The following is a 20,123-nucleotide window of genomic DNA, read 5'->3' on the forward strand; positions in this document are numbered from 1 at the left end:
TCAAATAGCTTTGGAATGTGAAGAACTGTCATCATTTAGAGGACTTTTATGGGGAAGTTTAATACTGTAGGCCCAGACACACCACATTAAAAACAAACCATTTCATGGTGAGGGGAACTCTTCTGAAGTCTTGGTGGGGAGAGGGGACTGAAGGGACAGCGTTCGTTCCCTCCGGGAGACCGGTGAAGCAGGAAGGCCTCTCACTCAGGAGGCTGGAGCACTGCACCACAAGCTACCCCTCACTCAGGTTCCAGCAAACACTTACGTGTCAGGAACTAGGCAAATTGAGTTTCCTGGCTCTGTGGTCAGACACAACTTTTTCTGCTTGTCATCACATCCTCATTTCTTAGTATTCTTCAAGGATGAGGGAGGATTAAGGGGGTTTTTGCTTTTTAAAATTAAACAAATAGGGGCGCCTGGGTGGCTCAGTTGGTTAGGCGTCTGTCTTCAGCTCAGGTCATGATCTCCAGGTCTTGGGATCAAGCCCCGCATCAGGCTCCCTATTCAGCAGGGAGTCTGCTTCTGCCTCTCCCTCTCTCCTGCCCCCCACCCCCACCCATCCTCTCTCTCTCTTTCTCACTCTCTCTCTCTAATAAATAAAATCTCAAAAAAATTTTAAATTAAACAAATACATTGAACAACTGGTCAGAAGTTTATATGTTGTATTTTATGACATCAAATTTTAGCAAATTCATTCATAAATGTACCTAATAAAAGAGAATGAATATGTCCCAGGATCTCTTTTTTAGCGGGGAGTGTGGGGTTAAGAAGAGGGAATGGAACTGGGGGCTTGGTTCATACTGTATGCTTCTCTTACTATGTGTAGTGTGATCAGTCAGCCACATGTGCTCTGAACCTCACCACTGCCAGTTACTTAACCTCTCCCTGCTTTGGTGCTCCCTTCTTCAAGAATGGGAATGATAATACTTACTCCTGAGATTTCTTATAAAGTTTAAGTGAGGGGCACCTGGTGGCTCTGTTGGTTAAGCATCTGACTCTTGATTTCAGCCCAGGTCACAATCTCAGGGTTGTGAAACTGAGCTCTGTCTTGGGCTCTGCACTAGACGTGGAGTCTGCTTGAGATTCTCTCCTCCTCTCCCTCTGCCCCTTCCCCTCAACCCTCCCAACCTCCCCACCTTTGCACGCTCTCTCTCAAAAATAGAAGGGAAGGGAAGGGAAGGAAGAAGGGAAGGAAGAAGGGAAGGAAGAAGGGAAGGAAGAAGGGAAGGAAGAAGGGAAGGAAGAAGGGAAGGGAAGGGAAGGGAAAAGGGAAGGGAAGGGAAGGGAAAAGGGAAGGGAAGGGAAGAAAAGTTTAAGTGAGGTCTTGAATGTAAGAGTGTAATGGCGAACCTGGTTTTCACAGAATTTTATTTTCTTTTCACTTTCCTCCAATATTGATAAAAATATAAATATTAAGTTTGGTTTGTACAAAAATCCCTTCTCAGGTCTCAGAATCTAGTAGAGAATTCAATTCAGACTTTTAAGAGCAGACATCGCGTTGTCGGCAGGTTTGTTGATGAATTCATCGTTACTACACAAACTGTCACCTGCCAAAATACACTGTCTCCTCCTCACTCCTTTACCTAACACAGCTAAGTGTGCCAGGGCGGCAGACATCACCTTAACAATCTGTACCTATTCTCCAGCTGGAGTTTATACAGTGAAGAAAATCTGATCTGGCTGCTAGCAAAGCAGACCACCACACATCCCAAACACTTAACATAACCTTGAGTCTTCAAAAGAAATGCTTGCACAGCGGGCATGTCGAGGTCTGGAACCCATTACAGCTCAGTTCTCCAGCGGCAGCTTATCTCCTTCCCTGACACTATCAGTTGCCAAGGAAAGATAAAGACAAAAGTTAACTGCCTTACCCAGTCGGAATGTGGATGTGTTCAGGAATATTGCAATAGGGGCGGGGCGGGGCTGGGCTGGGCGGGCTGGGCGGGTCTGGGCCTGAGAGGCGATTGTTGCCATGGGGGAGGACTAATTCACATTCAGATGTTAGTGGCTCTCCCGCTGAGGACTGAACCCTATACTCTGCTTTAAGGAAAACACTTCCTACACCCTGCAGAAGAGTTGCAAAATAACCTATCCCCTCTCTACTCAGTGTAATTAGTACTCTTATGTTGCATTTTAAGGGAAGTTCATTTGCGTCTGCCGTGACCCCAGAAGTTAATCACGCTACGGAACAGTGTGGAGAACAAGGATCCTGAATTTACTTGCTTCTTTCCTGAAATAAGAGCTCCAAGAGGCGTTGACACTGAAAGTTCAAAAATGAAACGAAGTCATAGAGTTGAATCTTCTCATTACTAAAGACTATGAATCAAGATAATGATCAGTGCAAAACGCATTTTGTGAATCTGAACCTTTCCTTTCTACTACTGAAGGCATAGAATGAAAGCATACTCTGCACAGAAGGTTTGAATTCCACCAGTCCTTAGAGCTCAGAACTTTAATAAGCATAATTCTAAATCTGATCCAGACTTTTTGCTTTCAGTAATGTCTCTTTCATATGCTGAGTGTGCTTCCATTTTCTTCAAATCATTTCATCATCTGTAATGATATGAGAAGCCTTCTTTTGAGATGAGAGGGTGAGAGAGAGAAGTTGTAAGTGAGGTCCTTCTGTACGGCCTGCTTGCTGGGTTGAAAGGCAGTGAATGATGGTTCTTGCTCAGTAGCCCTGGTTTCCAGTCACTGTCCACCAAGATAATAAGTACAGTTCAATCTCTGAATTACACAAATTTACAGCTTTTGTTATTAGTCTTGGAATCCATCAACCCTAAGAGGAGACAAAATGGCAGGCCCATATTTACATGAGTGACCATGAATTTCAAGCATGAAGCTTGATTTCACTTCAGTTCACTTTCCCATCTCCAGGGGGATAGGGAAGGGCCTCTACTTGCTTCTCCCTCAGCCACAATCTCAGGGGCCCCTCTCCATCACTTAGCCCCTCTGGGCTCAGTTTCCTCACAAGTCAAATTAGTAGATTAGGCTCTAGTCTTGCTCTAAAATTCTGAGTAACTCTGTCTTTGGGAAGTAAAAACTAATCCTGAATAACCCTGATCGGGAAATAGGAGATCAGGGTACCAGAGTTAGTCCTACTGCTAATTAGCTGTCTCTTAATATTCCGGAGACTTCGATTCTTCCTAATTATTTCACCAAAAGGAATACATATTCATTGTGGGAAATTCAAGTATAAGAAAGTAAAAGTACTTGGATAATAAAATAAAAGTGAAAATTCCTCCCCATCCTATCATCCTAATCCCCAGGGAAAGCCACTGTTAACACTTTAAAACTCTCTTTCCAGAACCTTTACTATGCAAATGTTAATACATATATAACACATATATATTTATAGTTCAGACTTTTGTTTGTTTGTTCACAAAAACTGGATCGCACACATGCATTTTCCCTCAGGGATCTTTTATCTTTCAACGACCTATCATGGATCTCCGTCCAGGTCCGCAGGACCGCTCTACCGACCTATCATGGATCTCCGTCCAGGTCCGCAGGACCGCTCTACTTCATGCTTTTCAGGGGCCTCGCTGTATTCCACAGTACAGATATGCCATTCTTTATTAATGACAGACATGTTCTCTTCAAGTACTCATTAGTACAAATAGCGTAGCAACGGAGATCCTTGAACTTGCATATTTTATTTGTTTTTTCTGTGGGAAAAATTTCTAGAAATTGTCAGGTCAAAGGGTATGTGAATTTTACATTTTAATGATTATGGCCAAAATGCCCTCAAAAAGATCTTATGACTATATCTTTATCTGAAAAAGGAGGAAAGAATAGATGATCCTTTTCCAGTCTTTTTCCCCAACTGAACTTTCAAATCAATTCAATGAAGAAACTCTTAAAACCCGAATTTCAGAAGATGGTACAGCCCCTGAGATCCAGTCTGCTTTTGGCTAGGCCCCTAATTTCAAGCTTTTTCTTCATTAGCAAGTATTAAAACCAGGTGCTTATTGCCACTTACGTTACACGCATCGAACAGACAAAATTAGCTCTCAAGTGACCCGAGTTATAAAGGCAAACATGAGAACACGAACGGCACATGAACTTGAACCTTCCCTTTGACTGTATGCAGTGGATCTACAGAGCACTTCCAACGGAGTTTCCGTTCCAGATCTTACATCTAAGAATGAAAACAGTCAACGTGGAGAGGTGTCGAATGGAACAAACGTACAAGCGAAGATTTACATATTCACGACAGGAGAGTGAATGTGAATTTTGTTGGAGAAGGGAAGGAGGGAGGTTATAGGAACTACTGTTTATAGAAGAGATAGAGCCAAACTTGTCAGGGTGCATTGACAGACTAGGGGCTTTTTCACTAGTCAGTTGAGATAGACCTGGTTCATGGCGTGTTTTAAGAATGAAGTCATAGCATCAATAGTTGAATTCATGCTGGAGAGGATAATTTAGTACTGAACTAGCCGAAGGGGCCTGTCGGGGAGGGAAAGAAGAAAGATGGAGCAGGAACAATGATCCTCAAACAACTAGGGGCTATCTCAAACTACAGGAAGAGGAAGCCTCACTCATTCAGACCATGTTCCTTTGGAATTTGTGATGCCTCTGAGAGTTTTTCACTGACACCTCTGAAGGGGGCTTGTTAAATAAATCAGTGGTATAAAGATTGGCAGAAGGGCTGTTTAGGGCAGACTCCTCTCAAGTCCTTCGGAAGAATACATCACTTAATATTTAAAACCATGCCTCCACTTCCCGCCAACATTTGTCAAATCCTTTATATGAAGAAATCTTTATTTTAAAAAAAAATTTATGATTTTGAAGTCTCTTAAACTCATAACCACCTGTCTTATGGGTAAGCAAAATCAGATAACTTTATTGAGAAAAAGAACAAAGGGGTTAGTAATGGGACACCTGGGTGGCTCAGTCGGTTGAATGTCTGCCTTTGGCTTGGGTCATGATCCCAGGGTCCTGGGATGAGTCCCGCACTGGGCTCCTTGCTCAGTGGGGAGTCTGCTTCTCCCTCTTCCTGCTCTACCTGCCACTCCCCCTGCCACTTGTGCTCACTCGCACTCTCTCTCTCTCTGAGACAAATAAATAAATAAAATCTTATTAAAGAAAGGGGTTAGTAACAAGTGATAAGTAGATTCTAAAATTCCTTTGTAAAGTATCCAGGAAGATTTCTCCAGTTATATAGACACACAGGATATATTTTGATCAATCAGTGAACGTATCCTTTCATAGAGAAAGCGACTGGCACGTTTTCTGTGATGCTTCAGGGTGACAAGCAAGGCTACTCACAGTCTGGCTGTGCATGCAGGAGCTGTCCATGCCAAGTGCCCACCACCCACCAGACACACAACCTTCTCTCCACCTCTCAGCCTTTGGACATGGAGTGGAGCTGCGTTTTCCACCAGGCTTCAACCTCTACCACACTTGTCTGCTGGCAGGTCTCAGCTGTCTCCAGAATCTTCCCCCAGCACCCCCTGGGCAGAACGGGCGCCCCTTCCTCTGAGGGCTCTGCATCTACCAATCCACTTCCTCGCCAATCCATCCTGTTGCTGGGATCGTCTCTCCCCTGATCTCAAAGAGGGCCTGGCCAACGTTTCCCTGCTCATTCAGGGAACCGCTGAGCACAAGACACACTGAGTCGGTGGCTTGCTGAGTGAGTAAGTACCACTGGATTTGTTTGCTAGCTTTTTAAAGCATATGGAAAGATTTTTAAAGCATGTCCTACTCCAACAGTAACTTTTTAGTATTTGGTATTTGGAATTCATCCTTTATTTATTAGGCGGTTGGCAGGCAAGATTTGCAGTAGGATCTTTTAATTCAATTTCCCGTTGCACAACTTTTTTCACCTCATATATTCTAATAAATCTGAGATAAAATTAGACTCCTATGGGTTAAAGGATACCACAGCAATCTCAGGGTCTTGTACATTGAGGGCATGTGGTTTTGAGCAGACACGAAGACAGAGCGAGAGAAGCCCTGAGTGAGTGAGCTCTGTGTTACTTGACCATTCTGAGAAACGCTTCACCTTCTCAAGGCTCGTTTTCCTCTCTAAAACATCTGTTTTTCTATATGAAATTCTTAAAGGATAAAAATGATTTCACAGGATTGCTGTAAGACTATAGAATGTATATAAAAACACTTTGAAAACTAGCAGTATCATTAAATATTTATTGAAAAAATGAATAAAGCTATCCATTTGGATTTGGGCAGAAAAGATCATTCGAAAGCAACCTTTCTTTGCTTCTGGGCACATTCAATCATGACTGTTAATTTTTAGAGGTGATCTATAGTCATTGTTTTCTGGAGGATTGTGGCATGAAACAAAACAAAAAACAAAGCTTTTTGCCAAAGCCTTTCGATTCACACAGCCAGATACGTTACTTTCCTCATGGGTAATAATTCACAGTAAAGGCACACACGAGAAAAGCCTCGGTTTCAATGGACAGAGGAAGCATACCCACACTGTCCTTCTCTTGTCTGCTACAATACAAGCGTTACTGATTCCTTCTTTCCTTTCACGGAAGTGCTTGGAAAGGTGCTATAAAGCTGTAATTATTCTTGAGGCAATATGAGAGGTACCCAGGCTTTGGCAAGGTGTGGTAAATCTGGCGAGGAAATTCAATTTCCGTAACATTGTTTCCAGCCCAGGAAATGTCTCAGGTGGCTTGGTATGGGTAAGCTGCTGCCAGTTTTTCGGGCATGGGCTTGCTTCTCTCGGATGACATCATTTGACTGAATTCCTTACTCTCCCTGCCCCACAGAAGCCTCTGCATTCACTTGGTCTCCATTTTTCTCTGTCGACCTCATATGATCCCCAGGATGGCTGTGTCTCCAAAAACCTCATATGAAGACCTCTAATTCATGTGATGACCCTGCTCGACTATTAAAATAGCAAAAGCATTTACTAATGTACACTTCAAAACCATCATAGAAGGGAAAGACTTTCTGATTATAGCATTATTATTACCTAGAATCATGGGCCATGACTGCAGCCTGAGGTCAATATAACTCACACAGTACATAAGTACTATACTAAATGTGTTTATCCTGAGGTCTAAGAACTGAGATCACTGAAAATCAGATGTAAGCTTTAAAAATACTCTTTTTAAACTATATAAACTTTTCTCTAACTTGAGCTAAACAGAAGAGAAACTGACCTGGGGGAACCAATGATTTTTCCAAACTAAACTTTCTGTTACCCTAGCTCAGGGGTTGAACTCATTAATTCTCCTCTGTTTCCCAAATTACAGTACATCCAAAGGGTATTACATCCTGAAATATAAATTAGCATAGAAAATTCCAAAAGGTTCACAAGGAAGTCTTTTATTTATGCTACGCGGCCCACTAATGGTAAACCTTACTGCCTTTAGAATTCCTTCTGGCAAAGCCACAGTAGTCATGCTTAGAAGCGAGAGCAAGGTCAGATGATGTTACAGATTTCCCTAGTCTTTGAATACTATGATATATACACAGCAACACATTTGTTTCAACACCTCTCTCATTATTTTTTGGGTAATCAGCACTTGTGATTTTTGTGAAGCTCTGACATCTAATACAGTTTTACTGATCACACTCAGGCTTATGATTTGAACAGGAACGTGGCATTTACTGATGTGTGAGGTACATCTTTCTCCTTCTCCAAGACTAGGGAATCGGATCCCATAAAGCCGTCAACTTCTTAAGTGTTTTATCCAAACACTCCGTGAGATCAGAAAGAGAAAACCAAGAGAAAAGAAGCAGAATGGGGCGGGAATGCCTTTCGTTTCTCTCCTTACACGGCACGGGGACAGTAAAGCTAAGAAGGGTACCAAAGCTCATCTAGTCTCTAGATGACTGGGAGCCACAGGGGTTGTTTGGTTAAAGACAGCTGGCTGTGAGGGGCTTGAGTGAGAACTACCAGCACATCAGAAGACAGACTTGGGATGCCAGCCATTTCCTCAGCTAGTTCAGAAAATAAAAGGCGGCACGAAAGCAACAGGCCTGCAAGTCACAGACACATTTCTCAACCTCACCACACCATTAACGTAAGACGCAGATCTCTGGGTGGTCAAGGAGAACACCAGGTGTACGTTACCCTTGCCAGAATCTGACCTACAGCTTCAGTCAGATCCTGTGGTTTCATAATACTTTAACCTTTAATCCTACTGCCGAGAGCTAGAATGCCATATTTTTCTGATTCATAATTTTAGTTGGAGGCCTCTTGCCAAAAAAAGTGTTTTTTTTTTTTTTAAATGGAAAGTTGCAAAAGGGATATGGTATTTGAAGCCAGACCTAAAGCAGTGATGGAAGGATGAGCTGATTAGCTCAAAGTCAGAAGAGAATCCATAAAAGCCATTATGTAAAAGAGAATTATACTCAAGTTTCAGAGCAGAGCCAACTGTCCCAGCAAACTTTGTTTCAAGATAGTCAGTCTTCATCATATTCTTGGCTAATTCTTCTAAATGACTAAATCTTACAAATGTACTGTATTATTCTGTGAATGCTAATTATTTTGCTTATGTAAAACACAGTAAACCAATCATTGTTGTACTAGACTATGAAATCATTCATTCTCAATATAATTCTGAAATATAACCTAACTGTAGGTGTAAGTAGAGCATCACAGTGAAATGAAACAACTGGAGCTACAGTAACACTGAGCAAGTATTTAAAAGTCCAATTTGATTAACCTTCAGGTTCATGATCAGATTTGCATTTGGCTTCATAAGTAGACAAAATCAAAACGATAAGGTTAGAAAGCCTAAGCGCGAGGTAGGCTGAGCTCTAAGCAGAGGTGAGAGGTCACGCGGAGCCTGCCTGGGAGCTCCCGACATTACAGTGACACTTAAGGGACAAACACACGGCAGCCAGAGCGCCTGGTACACACAGACTGCCAGTCAATGGCTGAGCTGTCTACTCAACAGCACCACTACATTTTCTCCTCAGCTGCCAGCCGGGGCAGGTGGCCAAGCTGCAGAAAGTGACATTGTGTGGTTCCCTGGGTAACCAGCCGGATTCCTCCATTGGGATTCCTTTCCCAAGTAAACTCGGCTTCAGGATTTTAAACATGTCGCATTTCCCCTTAAAAACTTTCCTCCTGAACTTGTCATCAGTGTTCTTTAATTTGACTTTGCCAAATTTGCCATCTGTGCTTAAGCTTTCGGAAAATTTTGCAGTTGCCCACGGTGCACATTTTCTAGTGGTAATATCACCCCGCGTCTCAGGATGCTTGGTGTGCTGAAAAGAGAAACAGAGCTCGGAGGCAGGAGATGCAAGTCCTGCTATAGATGAGAATTCGGAAAGGCAACCAATTATACACTTGATACCTTTTAACCTGTCGAGTGGAAGCAAGGATACCTGCCCTACCTAGCTCCGCTACTGGGATGCGGCAAAAGTTCTCATATTTTTAAATGAATGAAACCTGGCCCTTAGAGATGGCAATGGATTTCAGAAGTCTCAACCTTGATGTGTTTGTGATGGGCCTGGATTTAGGCTTTTCTAAAGCTCTCAACATACAAGAATTCCAAGGAACTTCCTCACGTGCACTGCCAGATTTTAGCCTTCATTTGTCCCCTGCGGCAAGGAAGACAACCTGAAAAAAGGTCTGGTAGTTTCACTGAGCATCCACCACCTTGTTGAAGAGTTCTGGAAAACTAGAAGAGGCACTGACATTAAGTGGTATGATTCTGTGTGTTTGCAAACAGACAACTCCTGCTGGTTGTGCATGAAGAAGGGCCAAGGGATGCCTGGACTTGGACAATGACTGTCTTATCCCTAGATCATTTTTCTGCCTCTCAAAGAGAGCTGTAAGTTCTTATGGGCCACTCTCTCTTGCATATAAAAGCTTCCCCTTGGAGAGGTGAGGTCCAGCTCCTTATCTACTGTCCCTGGGTATCGCATAGTCTGGATGGGATCTGAGGTTGCTGATGTGGACAGTATGTGCTCCAACATTCTGTGACACAGGACAATGAGGTCATATGTAAGAAAAGTCTGGAGCACATGTGGATTCACTTTATTAATAAGTGCCTAAAATAGATTTTTTAAAAAATCCACCTATCACCTTCCATATAAATGCATCCATTTATAGTTATGAAGGCAAGCAGGGAATGAGACTTTACCAAGAAAAACTACAGATTTTTCCAACTCCGGTGTTGAATTAGTTCATTGGTGGTTTTACTGGGATATGCTCTACTTCAATATTCTGTTACTGGGCAGATTTTGCAGCCTACAGCTTTGTCAAATGATGGCTCTTCACTCCACCTTCAAATACTGAGAGTCATATTTTCTCACTTTCCACTCTCTTTTGGAGCAGTCATCTTCTCCCAAGGCTTTAATTAAGCACTGTCCCCTCTCTGATCTCCCAGAATGTCAGATCTAGGTATCTCACTGCCTCCTGGACACCTCCACGTCGTGATATGTTCAAAACCAAACTTACCCTTCCTTCAGAGCTGTCCCCGCTCTTGTCCCTTCCTCTCTCAATGGCAGCCCTATCCACCCACTGCCTGGCAGGAGCCTGGGAGTAATCCTGGGTGCATTCCACTCCCTTACCTTTCACCTGCCATCAATACCAAGTATAGTCAATTTCTGTCTTCTAACCATGCCCAGATCCAATTACTTCAATCACTTGCTTTACCACTAACTTAGCTCAGACCACCAATATCTATTTCCTGCGTTATTCTAACCGTTGCAATTGGTTTTCCTGTTTCCTAGCTGACTACCTATAGAGTGCCCTGGTGGTGTGCTAACCACTCACCAGTGATAAAACAGAAGTAGAAGGCATCTCTGTTGCCCTCAAGAAAGGCATAATCTGGTAGGAATGAGGTTTGATTTAGGTAGCTCCTGGAGAGTAATAAAAAAAACAAGGAAGGAAGGAAAGAGAGAGTGGGGAGGGCATACCATTAAGAGTTCTTTCAGAGCCTAAAACTCTGTCTTAATGTTAGAGAGATGAGATTAAATCAGTGAAATAATTAGGAATAAACTGGTGTACAAGTGCTGTTTTAGGAACTGTAAGTGAGCATTTCAGAGTACAGTGAGGTTAATGTGATGATTAAAGGAAATTTCTGGATACGTGGACAGGAGGTTTATTAGAGCAACTACTCAACACTAACCACCCATCTACTGAGTGTAGGGCTCTGGTCCATGGAAGTGACGGATAAAGACAAGACAGTCCTTCTCCTCATGATTGCAGAATTCTGAGGTCCAACACACTGTAGATGCTGAGTCAGAATTCGACCTTGGGCAGACCCTGCGTGTCCATTTCTCCAGCCAAATTCAGGCTCCTCCTCTCCCAGGTGTCTGTTTCACACCGTCCTCTGTCCTCACACTTCCCTCAAACGCTCACTCGTTCGGCCCTCCACTGAGGATAGCGCTTCCTATTTCACAGAGAAAACAGAAACACCGTAGAGAACGGCCACAAGCTCCCGGTGCCCCTTCTGTCCACTCTTCCGTCCTGGCCCGCAGACGGCCTCTTTCCCAGAGCGACCGCCGTGCCATCTCTGCTCGCTCTGCTAAGGCAAGGGCTCCGCCTGTGCACCGGATCCCACTGGCCTCTGGATCCACGAGGTCAAGGCCTTCATCTATTGCTCTTGGATCGCTCCCCAGTCACTTGCTGGGGTATTTACAGTGACTGATGAAGATGGCACATACTCAAACATTCCGTGTTGCAAAATAAAACAGTTTGCTGTGAGAAACAATAGCATAAGCACTCCTGGGCTCTTTTTGTCGACTCTGAGCCCCTCTTCTGCTGTATTTCTGTCTCCCTGAACTGCAAGCCTCACCTGGCATTCTTTGTCCTCCTCCCTGGCTTTATTTTCCCCCATATAACTCCACCGGAAACACTGGATGTTTAGCTTATTTTGTTTATGGTTTGTCTCCTAACCACTGGACTATAAGCTTCACAAGGGCAGAGATTTTTGCATATTTGTCCACTGCTTTATTCCCAGAGTCTAGCCAGTACCCAGGGCACCTGCTCAACAGTATCTGAATTAATGAGGTCGCAGCCCTGCCATTTCTGGTCTGTGTGCCTACAGGCAAATGACCCTCTTGAGGTCTCCCCCTCATCATTTTTAAGATAGTGGCGCTGACAGTACAGCGTGGGATTGTGGTGGGAATTAAATGACAATGTGTGTTAAACATTTTTGGGGTGCCTGGTAGCTCAGTCGGTTAAGCATCTGCCTTCGGCTCAGGTCACGATCCCAAGGTCCTGGGATCAAACCCCTGTGCAGTCTGCTTGTCCCTCTCCCACTGCCCCTCCCCCCTGCTTGTGCTTGCACACGCATGCTCTAGACATTTTAGCACATTTTCTGTATGAAATGCCCAACAAATGGCATTTATTATATGGTTATTTGGAACCTAATAATTATACATTAGCACTCAAGTTAACCCTAAGTTTATCCAGTTCCAAACAGGTACTTATTTGGGAATTTAGTGGACTGGCATCAAGAAGAAAAATAAAAGGTCTATAAATATGCTTTCCTCCTATTATTAAAGATTCCATTCAAAACCTAACCCTGACTTTAACAATAATGAACATACAAGTAGGCAGTGCTGATGTCTACATCTAGGTTCTGTGGTAAAAATTATATTTAGTAAGGAAGTAATATCAACCAATAGGCAGTTTGTACTGACTGGCCATCCAAAATAGATCCCACAGCTGACAAGTGGGGGGCCTCACTTCTGCCCTATTACCCGGGTCCTTTTCGCTTTCTTCTCTTCCCCCTCTGCTGATACAAAGCCAGCTACTGCTAGGATCCCCTCTTCCCATAGCTCTGTAGTTCCAGGGTGGGGTCTCTGTTAGCATAAGGGGAGTATGAAAGGAAATGTACCTCTCTGTACCTTTATTTTCCCTTCAGGGTTTAAATGGAAAAAGAGAAGGTGGGGTCCTTTTAGCCATTGTTGCTGGTATTAAAAACCTTAAAAAAAAAAAATCAAGCTGGAGCGTTGAGTGCATTTTCCCACAAAAACCATGTTATATATAGTGGCTCGATTCTATGGTACTATTAATAAAACAGAATATTTCAGCTATGATTTCTGGGCTGTCCTGGGAACCTAACCACAAAGTGGGACCTAATTTCAATGACAAAGTATGTTCAGAGTTCCCAGCAACCAATTTACACACCCACACTCAGAATCCAACCCATCTGAAAGGTGAGGGTGGCGAATTCTCAGCAAGGCTGATACTTTCACAGATACCACGAATGTGCAGAGCCGGAGCAAGCTGAGGACTATGGTACTTGGTTTCTATTCAGATGGCATTCTCGATCCCAGTTCTAGAATACCAGGAAATGTGTTGGGTCTAGCTCAGAGAATTTTGTGAGAATGAAGTGTGGTGAAAGAAAGCAACACATCCAGCCGTGCCTGGTTAGTGACAGCTATTCAACAAAGGTTAGTTCTCTCGTCTCCCATTGGTGAAACTTCCGTGTCTATTCTTTTTACTTGGTTTTGTGTCTCTTCCTATGAATCTATTTTTAACACTTACATAGGGGAAAAATGCAACATTTTGCCAACAGAAACCAGAAAATGGTTATTTGCTCATTTCTTCTGGCTGACACACCTTGTCTGCGAATGGCAGCTTCTCCCTCAGGAGGAAATCTTTTCCATCAAATAAGCCTTTACGCCTTCCAAAAGTCCAAGCCAAACTGCGAAAATTACCATCTTAGCTTACTATAGTGGTGAAGCTTTGGCAGTTGAGCCAGTGCACATTCAGTGGGAGACCGAGAACAGTCGTTAACTAACCATCCCACATTTTCGGTTTGTTTCCTTGTAGTCGTTACCCCAAATATACACGTCAGAGAGGCTTGCCTAACTGGGATGGCTTATGTTACCTTTCACAGTTAACCCTAACGCACATAACCAGTAAGATAGCTAACACTTTCTGTTCAGAAGTCCGTGTCTTCGGGTTGGGCAGGGAGCTGTCGAGGCCACTCATTTTAGAATGTTTCTCCTTCCCTGACACCTCAGGTCTTCCTTACTTCCATCTTATCTCCAAGCCTTTCTTGCGAGTCTGTGCTACTGCTCTCTATCCATCAAATCTCCTTGGATGAAACCTTTCTCATCTACCACCTCCAATTCTTTATCCTTTGACAAAATCTGAGACAAAACTTCCCTGTTAAAAAAAAAAAAAAAACTCTTGAATTGCAACATCACAGGGATTTTCTAGGGCCCAAAACCTGGGACACAGAATGAGGCAGAATTGAGTGCCTCAATTTTATGTTTGTATGATCCTGGACAAAATGCCTATCTTCCCCACACCTTTCTTTAAAATCTGGTAGAGTTCCATTTCTTGTTCCATGTCTCAAAAGAATATTATTTAGATGAGCCAATACATTTAATGTGTTGGAAACACTTTCAAAGAGTTTAGCGCTCTTTTAGCATATCTTTAATTTTGAAAGTGTATATTTGGTGTCTGTCTATTCCCCTCCCCATCTCCTTGAAGAGAATTATTTGGCAAGAGACTGCATAGCAGGCAGTTTTAGAAGCACAGTGAACTTTGATTACCCAATGTTCACCTGGATCTTCTGAAATAAATACTGAAAAAGTACAATACCTTTTGATGCAAAATTGTTTGTGTGAAATATACACAGAAGGGAAGACAGTGTCTAATACATTTTTACAGTTCCCAATGATTGTGAAAAAACTGTGGAAAGTGGGAGTAACAATCAAACAATTGTTCGAACAAATTAATAACTTCCTCTTGAAATAATGTCTTTAGCACCTTGAGCAGTGTGGACTCTTTGATAAGTTCCAGGAAATACTTTGTATTTCAGTAATATATAGTTGTTTCAAATATAGTAGAGTGTAAGAATTACTATAGTCTAGGGAAAATAATATTCTGGGGGACAAAAAGCAACCATTGTCAAAGTAGTGCAAACCCTCCAGCTCTTCTACAGAGATGACAATACTATAAAGTGTTTGAGATCAACCACAGTGCAATGTGGTAAGTGGCATTCGATTTTCAGTCTGTTATCTTAAAAAGTTTTAAAAGCCAACTAAACCCTAGAGCCCACAAGGACATACTGAAGCATACCAGGGCTACCCTAACTAGGACATTTATCTATCTGTTGTTTACTCAGTCAAGGTCCTCACCTGGGACAGACGGCACATGCAGTTATTACGCCACTTAAAGCTGGCGAGCTACTTTACCATACCAGCTGTCACAATTATGACTCATGGATTCCAGCAGTCCCCCAAAATAAAGCTATGTTATTATCAACCTTCTACCCATGCTCTTCACTCAGATTATCAAGTTTTCACACAGCTGAAGAGATGGTTAGAATGTTGGCAGGTTTTCTTATTTGCTCTACTTGCCTAGCTCCTTATCAATGGATGTGGTGTGGGCACCTCTCTCCTTATTCTAAAGACAACAAAAGAAAAGTATCCAATAAATCTTATTTTACATAAAATAGAAAAATAAAGCTCAGGAATTAGTTGAAATATCTGGTGATTATGTAACTCTTGCCTACTCGTCAGACATTTATTGTTCAATGTACAATAAGGCAATCACTCTAAGGCATAAGGGTGCGTATACTTCATACTGTCTGTTATATCAATCAATAGAAACAAACCCCTTATCAATAATTCGCTGTCTGCCAGATCTTGAAGATAATATCCCCTTTCCTTCAGGATGTAAAAACACAGTAAAAAAGCTCGTGCCTTTGTACTGTGAGCTCCAGAAGCAAACCAAACCAAAATCCCTGGACAACTAGGTGGACAATTTTTCCTCAGTGGCAGTTGTTGATACAGTTCTGACAGGAGCGTTCATAACACAACTAAGAAAGTGTCCTCAAAGGCAAAACTTGGCAGTTTCCAAAGTTGGTAAGACCAATGCTGAGCCTGGAGGATGGGGGGAGGGGCGGGAAAGGTGGTGACGGCAGCTTTTCAAATGCTCGTTAACCGAAATGTATTTTATTTCATGCCTCAGAAACTTGGGTCCGTCCATTTCTGCCTTTGCCATACTAGTTCTCTGTGACTGCAAATCACAATGTAGATCCAGCTAGCGCAGGGCTCTAGCGACTCCCCAGTCTGAAGAATGCGCACCCATCCTGATGTTTCGCCTGCAAACCAGCAACGGGGCTAGGCTCGTCCAGGCCTGCTACAGGAGCAAGAACCAGCTCAGCTGGGTGGAAAGATGCCTGTGCGCCCCCTTCAGTCCCCAGCAAGTGCAATAGTCCCAAGCCTCATCAGACTCCAGTGGCCAGACTCTCCATTCTGGACTCTGAACCACTTACATTTGGGACAGAACTTCCCCAAATGTTAAATAAGGCAAAAAGGGGAAAAGCCCCCAGTCCCAGAAGGGGGTCCGTTTCCTCCAGGATCCAGCCCCCAGCTCTGCGCCCCGGATTTCTGAACACACAGCATACCAGAGAAGGCCAGCCTGACCGTTCACACAATCCTTTCCCGTTGGCTCTGCCGTGGCGGGCGCACGCCGCTAACTCTGCAGCCACGTCCAGGGGCCCGCGCCCCGCGCTCTGGCTAACAAAGCAGCTACCGCCAGGGACGGCGGGGGCGGAGCTGCGGACCCCCCTTCACCAGCAAGCCCTGCAAGATGAGCCTACTGCCTGCCTACCACGGCCCCTGGTGGGGGAAAGCCCCCAAGTGACAAGCAAACTTTCTTTGAATGGCGCCTAGAGTAAATTCTCCCAAAGAAAGGAGGATGGGACTGGGGAGGGCAGGGCGCAATGCCCCCGTTTGGCTCCAGACGGATGGACCCTATGTACCCTCCCCACCAACTCCCCCCCCCCCTCTCCGCAGCTGCCAGGGAATGAGGTCATCCCCTCATCACTTAAATCTCTCTCTACCAGCCTCACTTTCCTGCCCTTCCACAACGGGTTTGATCCCCGTAGGAGTGGGGCTCCGAATAAGTGAGGGATGGGGTCAGAAAAGTTTGTAAGAGAGGGAGGGATCATCCAAGGCAGCAAAGTATCTCCAGTCCCGACCCCCTTAAGATGAAGCAAAATTCCCATCTGGAACTGTTTTCAGTGGTTCCTGCTCTAATCCAGCAAGGGGAGGGAGGGGGCTCTGCGAAAGGACCCTCCACCGGTAGAAACTGCATTTAGAAGTTGCTCGGCTTCCCCGCTCCCCACCCCCTCATTCTCTTCTGAAGCCTTCCCACCCCCAGCTCGCCTACCACCCCACACCCTCCGCTCCCTTTAATTCATACATTTCTATCAGCCGAGGGGCCGACTCCCCCCGCGCCTACCTCGGATCTCAGGGCCGTGTCCCTGCTGCTAACTCCCAGTCCTGCGGGCTCAGTGGGCTGTGGCCACAGGCAGGTACCAGCAATATATACCCAGCAGCGCGGCTCCGCGCCGTGACTCAGTGAGTCTCTGAAAAGCTGCTGTCTGTGGTCCTTCAAAATAAGAGTCTTCAAAGGAGGCGTGGCGCAAGCCGCAACTAGCGGCCCCCAGGTTAGCGGAGGCTTCCCACCCCCTCCTTCGGGCCGCGCTCCGCCCTTTGCATCCTTCTGCTGCCCCTGCTTGGGGCAGCAAGCGAGGAATCAGGCTTTTTCGGAACTTTTGGGAAGAATTGATAATGGGAAAGTTTTTAACTTTTTTTTTTCTAGGCCAGTGGAGATGTTGGCTGCAAGGCAGGATGATTTGCCCCTAGTTTTTTATTGTGTTTTTCCTTTACAGACTAAGAAGAAATGTCCAATGACTCTGACTCCAGGGCAACATTCTTGGGGCCTGGAATGGAAGCCCGTGGTGGAATGATAGCAGCCCTGAAGGCCTGAAACTGCGGGTCTGAGGCTTGGGAAGGGGGAGGGCCAGCTCCTGCGGGCTACTCACATTTTATTGGGGTGCTACGGGTTTGCAGGTACATGCAAAGAGCGCGGCATTTAAATAAGAAAGTGCAAATAACCCTGCAGTACACTCCTTTTTTAAAGTAAGAAGATAATTTCTAGATTTCCATTAATTAGCTTACTCTGTTCCGACTGTCAATGAGTGAGTAAATTTAGGAGCCCTTAGGGTAAGAAGTGTAACTCATTCTGATTTAGCAATATTTTAGCAACGTGGTCCCTATCTTGTCTTTTTCTTCTGTCATAAACTACAAGAGGCTCTGAGTCACTTATTTTAACCTACTACTACCTGGGGATGTCTGCAGAGTATTTTAAAGTAGGAAATGAACGTTTTGAATCCTGAATTAATTTCCAATGTAAAATTTGTGATTTATTGTGGGCCTAACCCTAAAGCCAGACCAGCAATTCTTTCTTGCACCAGCTCAGCTAAGGACATCTTCGCTCTGTGCATAATCCTCAGATGGTTAGGTTAGCACAACTACCAGCTATTTCTGTCCTGTTACTACTGGAGTGTATGGTCCTTGACCACTGAGACCAGATTTCTTTTACACACAATAAACTGTCAATAAAATCAAAGAATGAATGTTAATATCTAACATTTACTGAACATCTGTTGTGCCAAGGCCCTTTCAAGTAAATGCCAATAATGCCAACTAGATTTGAATAGCCAGTGGACCACGTTTAAATTATCTAGTTAATTTTATCCCTATTTTCATTAATACTGAACAATAGCGTTTCTAGGTTCACAGCCCTGAGCCAGATACTCTCTCTGAAATATCTTTATTGGTAAATTTAAAATGATGTCTGTAAAATATTCAAATAAACCCAAAGTGGATGTTTCCCTATAACTCTACCAGAGATAAACATTGTTAACAGCCTACAGTCTTTGCTTCCAGACTTTCATGTGTGTATTTAAACACATAATAAAACAGAGATTAGATCATCATTTACATATGATTCTGTAACCTACTTTTTTTTTTTAACCTATAATACGTACGCTGTAGTCATCTTTCTAGGCTTAACACCAGGCACTACCATCTTTTCAATTTTTGAGAGGACAAGCAGGTAAAAAACTCAGTATTTCACCATTAAATTTTGCCTTTGACTTTTTAGTTTGCTCATTCCAATGTCAAATGGCCATTAGGGCAGCAGCAATGACATCACTTGGCGCATCATGGGATTTTCTTGCAGGCTGCAGTGTGACAGCGAAGAAAGAATTCTAAAATGAGAGTTAGGATTTAGGAACCTGTGCCCTTAACTGTGGAACTCTGGGGTTTTCTTATTTCCACAATAATGGGATTAATTTGATGAATTTTAAAGTTTCGGTTCTTAAATTTTGTGATTTTATGATTCTGGATTCCATTCTCAACATGAACACAGAAGGAATAAATTAAATAAGCATGGGTTCCTACCACCGTACATGTTTACCCACCGTGGGAGGGTGCGTAGGGTGGAACAGATGGATTCATTATCTGCAAGAAAACATCCAATTCCTTCACTCTCAAGAGGGAGCAAAAGAAGGATGACCCCTTAGATCTGTCATCTGCTTTATTCCTTCTATAGAAGCCCCAAAAGCAGCATTCACGTGGACCAGTTTTCCTTTCTCCGAGCTGGTACAAAACACTGAATACGTTAATGCTTTCAACTTTTAAGGTTTTTATGCATGAAGTGTGGGAGGCGTGGATACATCTTAGCTATGGCTTTGGCAAGTTCCAGAATTGTGAAAACTATTATCAGTAGAAGCACTGATAGGAATTTCTGCCAAGCCTGAAAAAGAACACTTCATCCTCCCGTACTCACTGAGGATTCTGATCAAAAACCTTCTCTTTAGACTGTTCCTCCCTTAACTGAAATTTAAGAGTTTTATGGTTTTAAGGGAAGATGAAAGGGGCGGAGAACAAACATGCAATCAACCTTTACTTGACCAGGGGCTGTACTCTTGGGATCCCCTCTGGCTTCCCTGGGAGCATTTGGCATTTAGGACTTAAAGTGTTTTGTTTTAGGACTTTTGAGTCTAGCTTCACTTTTAGCATGCTTTTGGCTCACCGATCTATGGCTTTCAATGTATAAATTTAATTGGAGATGAAATAGCTTGCTCAAGGTTCGGTTATTTGGAAACGTGGAATGGGTGAAGGCAATCCTTCAAGCCATTCCTTTACATGTTCTTTTCATATTCTCTCAAGTGAAGAAAGTGAAACACAGGCAGTTAAAAGCTAAAAAGAACAACAAGACAACTAAAAACAAATGGTGTTCACTGAACCAACAAGATCTTGGCAATGCAGCCAAATCATAGATGATAGGAGATCTATAGATATAACTGCTGACAGGTACTACACAGCACTTATCTCAGATATGCTCGGCAGGGGGA

General features: G+C 43.5%; 3 protein-coding genes across 5 annotated transcripts in view; 1 reads left to right on the top strand and 2 right to left on the bottom strand.

Moving 5' to 3' along the window:
* Positions 1 to 2,199, top strand: part of CBR4 (carbonyl reductase 4) — a 133,928-nt gene extending 131,729 nt beyond the window's left edge. Inside the window, exon 5 of the mRNA XM_034661398.1 lies at positions 2,139 to 2,199. Coding sequence (XP_034517289.1) covers positions 2,139 to 2,176 — 38 coding nt within the window. The 3' untranslated portion in view covers positions 2,177 to 2,199. The remainder of the gene's footprint in view (positions 1 to 2,138) is intronic.
* Positions 1 to 17,274, bottom strand: part of PALLD (palladin, cytoskeletal associated protein) — an 86,433-nt gene extending 69,159 nt beyond the window's left edge. Inside the window, exon 1 of the mRNA XM_034661394.1 lies at positions 17,159 to 17,274. The gene's annotated coding sequence lies outside the window, so the exon portion shown is untranslated. The remainder of the gene's footprint in view (positions 1 to 17,158) is intronic.
* LOC109489461 (palladin-like) overlaps positions 1 to 20,123 on the bottom strand; it is a 228,795-nt gene that overhangs the window by 27,323 nt on the left and 181,349 nt on the right. The window lies entirely within an intron of this gene.

Source organism: Ailuropoda melanoleuca, chromosome 5 (assembly GCF_002007445.2).
Source record: "Ailuropoda melanoleuca isolate Jingjing chromosome 5, ASM200744v2, whole genome shotgun sequence".
NCBI lineage: Eukaryota > Metazoa > Chordata > Mammalia > Carnivora > Ursidae > Ailuropoda > Ailuropoda melanoleuca.